The 10,494-nt window shown below is 50.8% G+C and overlaps 1 protein-coding gene across 1 annotated transcript; it reads right to left on the bottom strand.

Annotated features, from left to right (window-relative positions):
* On the bottom strand, positions 1-10,182 carry FAM219B (family with sequence similarity 219 member B). Its single transcript, XM_038767005.1, has 6 exons — positions 10,069-10,182; positions 6,563-6,647; positions 5,931-6,021; positions 3,826-3,903; positions 3,204-3,252; positions 1-1,329 (listed from the first exon to the last, which is right to left on the bottom strand). Exons 1-6 carry the CDS (start codon positions 10,180-10,182, stop codon positions 1,165-1,167), a joined length of 582 nt encoding a protein of 193 aa, XP_038622933.1. The 3' UTR covers positions 1-1,164.
* Between the last annotated feature and the right edge of the window lie 312 nt (positions 10,183-10,494).

The raw sequence follows: 10,494 nt of genomic DNA, 5'->3' as shown, positions 1-10,494 counted from the left end.
AGCGCTTAGAACAGTGCTTTGCACATAGTAAACATTTAAATGCCATCATTATTATTTTTCTACTACTTGTGTGGGGACGACCCATTTTAGGGCACGGGATTGAGTGGTTCCCTGAGGCTCCCTTTACTGCTTCCCCCCTGAAACTGCATTCCTGCTGATCACCCCATGTGCTATCTGCCTCCCTAGAAAGGAAACTGAGGAAGGAAGGCAAGAACCAGGCTAAGAAAAGTGACCAGGTGAAACAATCAATCAATCAAAAATCCCAGGATTCGGCAATTAGGTGATCTCCAGGAACTGCAGGGGAAGGGGCCAGGCTGACTCCTGGAAGCCAGCCTCTTAGGAGGAAATGGGAGGCCGGCGGTAATTTAGGTGTTCCGGGGATAGAAGTCACAGCATGATTTTGTCAGTCCTGAAAGGCACTGACATCGGAACTCCAGTCAAAACCATTAAGCAATTTATTCCGCAGAAATGCCAGAGCTAATGGATCTGAAACCACCTCAAACTCTTTGGGAGTCAAGGAAATGTGGGGGCGCGGAAGAGCGTGTTCCCCGAAACATTCCGCTTTAACGTCCCCGTCAAACCTGGGGGTGGAGGAAGGGGCAGAGCCCAGCTACGGCAGAATGCACATCTCTGCTGCAGACCAAAGTTGCAACTCCAAGACTCCAAGTGGGAAGGAAGCACAGCGAAGCTTCCTTTGAAATGGGGTCCCCAAAGGCGTTTGCCCGGGTGCTCTAACCACTGCCCCCCAGATAACCTGTTCCCCAACACCCTAAGCAACTGGTTAATGAAACTCAAATGAAATATGAGCTATCTTTAGTGCCTTCTGGAAGGGTTTCTAGTTCACGTCCTTGCAGCTCCCTAAACCTGCTGAACCACGGAAAGGCCTCCCGCACCTCAGGTGCAGTAGTGAAGGGATATACCCTATGCACACAAGGTACCGAGGCTCCCAGCTCTGCTCTGGAAGCTCTTGGCCTCATGAAGCCATTTCCCTGCAGCACTCTGACTGGCCTCTTTGGGTTCTCTGGCTCCGGATGAGATTGGTATTAATAGCCGTCCCCACCGAGAGATCTGAAACAGGTCGGGGAAGGAGATGGCCAGGGCTTCTCGGGCCCTGCCGAGAGGCCGGCCCCCATCCTGGGTCGTCCCCACCCTACCCAGCAACGCCTACTGGATGGAGCAGGAGAAGGACTCTCCAAAGCAGCCACAGCAGGGGCAGGAGGCGGTAGCCATGGGCTTCGGGGGAATGAGGTCCAGGTCTTCGTCATCTGGGATCTCATCCAGGTGATACCCGTCCTGAAGCAGCTGCCGGCTCAGATCCTGGTTCACCTGCTGAGAGGAGGGAAGAGGAACAAAGGTGAATGGACTGGAAGCTGGCTGGGATGACCGCTGCCTAAGCAGAACCGCGGCTCCCAAACCCTGCCATCTCTGGTTCTAAGCCCATCACCGGGGCTGTTCGGTCATTAGAGATCGCCAGCTGCCTCGATGACACAAGAGGTCCTGGGAACCTACAAGGGGTGACCTGGTGGTTTTTTTTTTTAATGGCATTTATTAAGCGCTTACTATGCGCAAAGCACTGTTCTAAGTGCTTTCACCTCCCAGCACCCTGGCTGTCAGGGTGAGAGCTCGAGGCAGCCCAAAGCAGCAGAGGTGCCCTTAATTAGTGCCTCGACTGCCTGATTGCTGCTCTGAATGCCACCTCTAACTCTAGATGGGGTGTTTCTTACCTGGCCTGTGGAGGAGAAAGTCAACTACTTAAGTGAGCAAAGTAAAAGAGTCAGAGGACCTGGATTCTAATCCCACCTCTGCCACTTGCTTGCTCTGTGACCTTGGGCAAGTCGCTTAATTTCTCTGTGCTTCAGTTTCCTTAAATGTAAAATAGGGATTCAATACCTGCACTGAAATGAACAATAGTTCTTATTTTTAATAATATGCTTTATATTAATACAATGCATTGCTACACTGATATAATTATATTAATAATAATACTTGCTAAACACTTACTATATGTCAAGTATTATTCCAACTGCTGGGGTAGATACAAGTTAATCAGGTTGGGCAAAGTCCCTGTCCTACATTGATTGGGCGCTCAGTCTAGGGGGGAGAAAGAGACCGAATCCCATTTTACAGCTGAGGAAACTGAGGCAGAGAGGTTACATGAGTTGCCCAAGGTCTCACAGTAGGCAAGTGGCAGAGAAGCAGCATGGCTCAGTGGAAAGAGCACGGGCTTTGGAGTCAGAAGTCATGGGTTCAAACTCTGGCTCCGCCAATTGTCAGCTGTCTCTTTGGGAAAGTCACTTCTCTGTGCCTCAGTTACCTCATCTGTAAAATGGGGATTAAGACTGTGGGCCCCCCATGGGACAACCTGATCACCTTGTAACCTCCCCAGCGCTATGCACATAGTAAGCGCTTAATAAATGCCATCATTATTATTATTATGCAGGATTAGAACCCAAGTCCTCTGATGCCCAGGCCCATCCTCTTTCCACTAGGCCAGGATGTCCCATCAACAGAACCAAGAGAGGAGAAAGTGTCCCTGCCTCCTCCTCTTTATTTTGTTTTTTTTTTTTTTTTTTTTTTACAGTGGAAACTTTCTCCTTTTTGCTGGAAACCCAAGGAACATGAGAATAAAACCTGCCAGCCAGGTTTCACAAGTACCTTTAAACAAAAGGCAGTATGTAAACATGCCATATGGAGGCACTAAAAAGGAAAGGATGTGGCTCCCCATAGCCCATGGTCTTCTACAGTTTCACCACTCTAAAGTTATCTCCCCATCCCCTGAGGAAAATAATTTCCACATACACGTGAATGGCACCCAGGGAAACACTAGAAACACCCAAGGAGACCAAGAAGTAGAGTTAGCCCTTTGGATTGTCTTTCTTAAAATCCTCTTTTCCCCTTCTAAAGACAGGAACCTCAAAAAATGACGTTTTCTTTTGTTCTAATGCATCCTATTTTCTCTTGAGAGTGTGTCACAGGCTCGATGACCAGGAAAACAGAAGTACAAGACAGAGATTCCTAGGGCCTGAGTTCTCCTTTCTCATAACATCCATTTTCCACTTTTCCTGGTGCCCATGGTTCCCTATCACCCTTTCTGAGTAGACACCCTCCAGGGAACGCTAAGACACTAAGGGGCTGGAAGCAAGGACAGAGGCAGAGTTCTGCCGGGGAAGGGAACTAAGCACAGAAAGAAACTCTGGACTTGCCTCAGCAGAGGAGTAACCGGAGGAGTTCCTGGATTCCAGCTCCCCGTCACTAGGAGAAGAACAGGAAAGTGAGCAGGGGTAGGGTGTGGGAGGGAGTAACTAACTGCGGCTGAATGGAGGATGCTAGGAAGAGAGGGGAGAGAATCTTAAAGCATAGGGGTATTCGACTATTCAGGAAAGATGATGACCAAATCACCAACTCATCTGTGCTCTGGGCACCAATTAAAGAGGAACTCAGAGTTACTCTCTCACTTGATATAGATTAGCCCTGGCAGGTTAAGGATGTAATCTTGCGTGACAATCACATGGTTCAGATATCAGTAGAGGATAAGGCTGGGAACACTGAGGCCCAGGAAGTGAAGTTACCCACCAGGACTTGAGGAACTCTAGGCTTTGAACCCCACGAGGGACCGTATCTGACTTGATTATCTTGCATCCTCCCCAGCGCATAATTTGGTGCTTGGTACAAAGTAAGTGCTTAAGAACCACAATTATTGTATTATCAGACCTAGTTACTGTGTTAAAAGGGTCTGACCTCAGGAGAAGTCTCAGTAAAATGGCCTCCCAGCCTGGGTTTCGATCCCAAACGAACAGGACTGTGGTAGCCTCCACCGGTGCTCACCTGTCTGAATCGAGAGACACCAGGTTTTCATCTGCACTCTGGCTGAGAGGGACATAGCCCTTGTTAAACTTCACTGACCTGAGGGGACAGAGGGACAAGAGAGACAGCAATATGAAACGGTGTCGAAACCTATGAAAGGCCAAAATCTGAGCGTGCTGACCCCGGCGGATCGACTGTAGCGTATTTTCCTCTGCCCCACTCCATCGCCTTATCGCGTAAACCTGCCCCTGGACTACCGTCAGACAACTGATTGGACCCCAGGATCTAGACACCAATGAGAACTTTCCCAGGCTAGGAGAGTATCCCGCCTTCCGGGAAAACTTCCAAACCTGGAGAGTTCAGCCCTTTTCACAAACCAGGGACACCTAAGTACAGAAAGTAACAGAAAAAAATTTTCCCCAACTTCCCCCAGCAAAAAGTCTCCACCCTGACCCACAGTCAATCGAGCCATTTATTTATTGAGCACTTCCTGTGTGCTGAACACAGTACTAAGCGCTTGAGAGAATACTCTACAGTTTTGGTAGAAACCACCCCTGCCCATAAGGAGTCAACAGTTTAGCAGGGGGGCGATGTTAAAATAAATTACAGATAGTGGAAACAGGAGTATAAGGATATGTCCACAAGTTCTGTGGAGTTGGGGGTGAGTATCAAGTGCACAAGAAAGGAAATATCAGTACCTGCAGCTCCTTTCCTCCTTGACCTGCTAGAGAAATCATTATAATTTTTAGTACTGTGATTCCAAAGGGCTCTCACATCTATCATCTCATTCCATTATCCCAGTGACATGGAGGTCGGCAATCTTCTCTCTCCCCACCTCTTATCCTCTCTCCTTATCCTTTCTTCCCCCGCTTCACCCCAATTTGCCCATTTTTTCTTAAGCCAGCCTACTCATTGTGCCTCATTCTCATCGACCAACCTCTTGCTCACTCCCTTTCTCCCCCTAAACACCTGGCAGGCAGCAGCTCTCCCCATCTTCAAACTCCTTTGGAAAGCACATCTCCTCCAGTAGGCCTGCCCTGATGAATCTCTGATCTTCCCAACCTATATCACCCCCAAATGCCACTTCAGCATTTTGGGGAGAAGCCCTTGGTGCTCACATCCACTCCTGGTGAATTTATGCTCTGCTGCTTCTCCACATCTGTAGTTTATTTTAGTGTCTGTCTCCCTGACTAGATGGTAAGCTCCCTGTGGGCAGGGCGTGTGTCCACTAACTCTTAGGGAAGCAACATGTCCTAGCAGAAAGAGTACCTAGGTTCTAATTCCAGCTCCCATCCTTGCCTCCCGTGGCAAGTGGGCACATCGCTCAACTTCTCTGGGCCTCAGTTTCCTCAGCTATAAAATGGGGAGTCAATATCTGATCTTCCTTCTACTTAGACTGTGAGCCCCATTTGGGACAGGAACTGTGCCCAAACTGATCAAATTATATCTGTTGCAGCGCTTAGATCAATGTTTGACACATAGTAAGCACTAACCAAAGACCATACTAATGATTATTATTATTAACTCTATTGTACGCTTCCAAGTGCTTAATATAGTCCTCTGCACACAGTAATCAATTAATGGTAATCATTGTGTGCTTACTCTGTACAGAGCACTGTACAAAGCAGCTGGGAGGGTATAATAATAATAATGGTGGTATTTGTTCAGCGCTTACTATGTGCAAAGCACTGTTCTAAGCACTGGGGAGGTTACTAGGTGATCAGATTGTCCCACGGGGGGGCTCACAGTTTTAATCCCCATTTTACAGATAAGGGAACTGAGGCCCAGAGAAGTTAAGTGACTTGCCCAAAGTCCCACAGCTGACAATTTGCAGAGCTGGGATTTGAACCCATGACCTCTGACTCCAAAGCCCGTGCTCTTTCCACTGAGCCAAGCTGCTTCTCCATATAATAGTATTTGTTATACCATCAATAGAGTGAGCAGACATAAAAAAAATTACTGATTATCTCCAATTTTACATTTGGGTAAACTGAGGCACCGATAGGCCACGTAATCAGTGACAGAGCCTCAAATCAGAACCCGAGTCTTCTGATTTTTTTTTAACTAGACCCTTGACATTTTGAGGGGAAGCTTCGAAGTGGAGCAAACCAGGAGTCTGTTGGGACCTTTTTCCTGAAGATTTTGGATTGCATGGAGCGGCACCTCCCAATATTCCTTTCCTCCGCAGGGCAGCCTTCGCCAGGTCCCGGTGCTTCTCTGAAAAACCAAAAGAGGCAGGATTAGTCAATGGAAAGACCCTCCCTCCCACTGAAATCTCACTTTATCCCTAAGGAGGGCCGCTTATGAACTAATTCCCAGCTCACCCTGCATGGCAAAAACACCCAAAATGGCCTTGGGTATGTTTTGCCGCCTCTGTACAAGAGAAGTGAAATTTGAACTGAAATAGAATAAACAGGGTCTGAGCTCAACTTTTCTAGCACCTGGCAAACTAAATGGAGGGAGAGATCAGATTCAAAGTGCAGAAGTGGTCCTGGATTTATGTAGCTCTGGCAGCACACACGGCCTGGGTGAGAGCTCTCTTCTATAATCCTCTTTTTGGGGGTGAAAACGGAGGCCCTATTTCCAGCTAAGCTAAGGCTATGGAGGGCGAGAGGCCCACGTGCTCACTCCGAACAAGCCCAAGTCCCTCTCCCTTATTACATGGGCAACTCACAAGCTCCCTAAGACCCTGATTAATTGGTGGTATTGGAGGCTCTACGCCAGGAAGAACGGAAGTCTGAGCCCAGCCAACACTCACGTAGCTTGGCATGGATGGAAGGTGGCCGGGCCATGATGTACGGTCCCCTTTTCTCCACGGCCGCTGCCTTGTCCAGTCTCTGAGTCTGCCAGGGAAAGAAGCAGCAAGGTGGGAAGAGTTACAAGGGGCCAGAACTAGAAACTCGACTGATGCCAATGATCTGGGTGTATTTCCAGAGCCAGCTCTCCCCCACAGGTATCTATTCATTTCATCTTCCTAGCTCTCTTCCTCCCTTCAAGGCCCTGCTGAGAGCTCACCTCCTCCAGGAGGCCTTCCCAGACTGAGCCCCTTCCTTCCTCTCCCCCTCGTCCCCCTCTCCAACCCCCCATCTTACCTCCCTCCCTTCCCCACAGCACCTGTATATATGTATATATGTTTGTACATATTTTTTTTACTCTATTTATTTATTTAATTTATTTGTACGTATCTATTCTATTTATTTTATTTTGTTAGTATGTTTGGTTTTGTTCTCTGTCTCCCCCTTTTAGACTGTGAGCCCACTGTTGGGTAGGGACTGTCTCTATATGTTGCCAATTTGTACTTCCCAAGCGCTTAGTACAGTGCTCTGCACATAGTAAGCGCACAATAAATACAATTGATGATGATGATCTTCCAAACTGTCCTCTAACCTCTGGGGCATCCCTTCGGAAACCACGGCAGAAGTGGAAGGCGAAGGGAAAACAATAACAATTGTATTTGTTAAGCACCTAGTATGAGCTAAGCGTTAGGGTAGATACAGTGTAATCAGATCAGACACAGTCTCTGTCCCCCATGAGGCTCGGCCTCGGGAAGAGGGAGCACAGGTATTTAATACCAATTTCACAGAGGAGGAAACTGAGGCACGTAAGTTAAATGACTCATCCAAGGGAGGGCAAGGAACAGGGCCGGGATTAGAACTCAGGCCTCCTGACTCCCCATCCTGAGTTGTTTCCATTATGCCATTCTGGAAGGAAAGTGGAATAATAATAATGGTATTTGTTAAGCTTACTATGTGCCAAGTACTGTTCTAAGCGCTGGGGTAGATACAAGGTTATCTGGTTGTCCCACGTGGGGCTCACTTTAATCCCTATTTTACAGATGAGGGAACTGAGGCACAGAGAAGTTAAGTGACTTGCCCAAAATCACACAGCTGACAAGTGGTGGGGTCAGGATTAGAACTCACGACCTTTCATTCATTCTTTAAATTGAATTTAAGCGTTTATTGTGTGCAGAGCACTGTACTAAGCCCTTCTGTCTCCCAAGCTGGTGCTCCTTCCAATAAATCACATTGCTTCTCTAAATAATGTTGGTATTTGTTAAGCACTTACTATGTGCCAAGCACTGTTCTAAGCGCTGGGGTAGATACAAGGTAATCAGGTTGTTCCATGTGGGGCTCTCCATTTTCCAGATGAGGTAACTGAGGCACAGAGAAGTCAAGCGACTTGCCCAAAGTCACACACGTGACAAGTGGCGGGGCCGGGATTAGAAGCAGCGTGGCTCAGTGGAAACAGCCCGGGCTTGGAAGTCCGAGGTCATGGGTTCTAATTCCAACTCTGCCACTTGTCAGCTGTGTGACTTTGGGCAAGTCACTTCACTTCTCTGTGCCTCAGTTACCTCATCTGGAAAACGGGGATTACGACTGTGAGCCCCACGTGGGACAACCCGATTGCCTTATATCTCCCCCAGCGCTTAGAACAGTGCTTGGCACATAGTAAACGCTTAACAAATGCTATAATCATTATTATAACCCACAACCTCTGACTCCACAGCCCAGGCTCTTTCCGCTATGCCATGTTACTTCTCTCTAAGCCAAGCTGCTTTATGCAACCCTGTCCTGCGAAATAATAATAATAATAATAATAATAATAAGGATGGTATTTGCTAAGCACTTACTATGTGCCAAGTACTGTTCTAAGGAAGGGGGTCGAGTTTGGGAAAGGCCTGCTGGGGATCTTTTCCCAGAAGAGGTTCCAGGTCAAAGGTTGGATTCTGAAGTGGTGGACACTGAAGGGAAGGGGGAAGGGAGGGGGAAAGGGAAGGGGAAAAGGAAGGGGGGGAGTGGGGAAAGGGAAGGGGGAATGGAGGAGGAAAGGAAAGGGGAATGGAGGAGGAAGGGAAAGGGGAGGGGGAAGGGGGAAGGGAAAAGGGAGGGGAACGGGAAGGGGAAGGGAGGGGGGAAAGGAAGGGGGAAGGGAGGGGGAAGGAAAGGGGAAGGGAGGAGGAAGGGAAAGAGGAAGGGAAAGGGAAAGGGAGGAGGAAGGGAAAGGGGAAGGGAGGAGGAAGGGAAAGGGAAAGGGAGGAGGAAGGGAAAGGGGAAGGGAGGAGGAAGGGAAAGGGGAAGGGAGGAGGAAGGGAAAGGGGAAGGGAGGACGAAGGGAAAGGGGAAGGGAGGACGAAGGGAAAGGGGAAGGGAGGACGAAGGGAAAGGGGAAGGGAGGACGAAGGGAAAGGGGAAGGGAGGACGAAGGGAAAGGGGAAGGGAGGACGAAGGGAAAGGGGAAGGGAGGACGAAGGGAAAGGGGAAGGGAGAGGGAAAGGAAGGGAAAGGGGAAAGGGAAGGGGGAAGGGGAAGGGGAAAGGGAAGGGGGAAGGGGAAAGGGAAGGGGGAAGGGGGAAGGGAAGGGGGAAGGGGAAAGGGAAGGGGGAAGGGGAAAGGGAAGGGGGAAGGGGAAAGGGAAGGGGGAAGGGGAAAGGGAAGGGGGAAGGGGAAAGGGAAGGGGGAAGGGGAAAGGGGGAAGGGGGAAGGGGAAGGGGGAAGGGGAAAGGGGGAAGGGAAGGGGGAAGGGAAGGGGGAAGGGAAGGGGGAAGGGGAAAGGGAAGGGGGAAGGGGAAAGGGAAGGGGGAAGGGGAAAGGGAAGGGGGAAGGGGAAAGGGAAGGGGGAAGGGGAAAGGGAAGGGGGAAGGGGAAAGGGAAGGGGGAAGGGGAAAGGGAAGGGGGAAGGGGGAAGGGAAGGGGAAGGGGGAAGAAGGGGAAAGGGGAAAGGGAAAGGGGAAGGAACGGGAGAGGAAAGAAAAGGGGAAAAGGGGAAGGGAAAAGAGAAGGGGAAGAGGGAAGGGAAAGAAAAGGGGGAAGAGGGAAGGAAAAGAAAAGGGGGAAGAGAAAGATAAGGGAAAGAAAAGGGGGAAGAGAACGGGGAAAGGAAGGGGGAATGGAAGGAAAAGAAAAGGGGGAAGGGAGAGGGAAGGGAGGGTAGGGAGAGGAGAGGGAGAGGAAAGAAGGGGGAAGGGAAAAGAAAAGGGAGAAGGGAAAGGAAAGGGGAAGGGAAGGGGGAACAGAAGGAAAAGAAAAGGGGGAAGGGAAGGGGGAAGGGAAGGGAGAGGGAAGGGAGAGGGAAGGGAAGGGAGAGGGCAGGATATGAGGACTGGAGCCTTTTGACAGACCCAAGGCCATCTTGTCCCCGTGACGCCCAAAGCCAGCCTCCTCCCCTCCTCCCCTCCTCCCCCGCGCTCCTGCCTCCTCACTAAAGCCCCCGGGCCAGGGGGGAAGGGGCAGGGGGGCAGGGGCAGGGTCAGGGGCGTCTCCTCACCGCGCTGCCGGGGGCCTTGCCCGCCCGGGGCCGCCAAGGAGGAGGCGGCGGAGGCGGCGGCGGCGCCACGAGGGTCCCGGCGGCGCCTCCCGCCTCAGGCGCCGCGGCCGCCATGACCCGGCCCGGCCCCGCCCCGCGCGCGTGCGCACGGCCCTCCCCTCCCCGGCATCACCAATGAGCGCGGGAGGGGGCGGGGCTTCACCCCCACGTGCCCGCCCCCGCCCGCTGACGTCACGCCCTCCTCGCGCCGGAGGAGGCGAGCTGGCGCCCTCCGCCGGAAGTCAGCTAGACAGACCCGAGCGGCGTGACGGAATGCCGGCCTCCAACGGACCCTTCTAGGCGTCGGCCTCTATGGCCCCGCCTGGCTCAGGTGCTTTCTCTTAGTCATTCATTCAGTCGTATTTATTGAGCGCTTACTGTGGGCGG

The sequence above is a fragment of the Tachyglossus aculeatus genome, chromosome 26 (assembly GCF_015852505.1).
Source record: "Tachyglossus aculeatus isolate mTacAcu1 chromosome 26, mTacAcu1.pri, whole genome shotgun sequence".
Taxonomy (NCBI): domain Eukaryota; kingdom Metazoa; phylum Chordata; class Mammalia; order Monotremata; family Tachyglossidae; genus Tachyglossus; species Tachyglossus aculeatus.
Note: the sequence above shows the minus strand (reverse complement) of the source record. Positions and strands in the feature narration are given on the sequence as shown.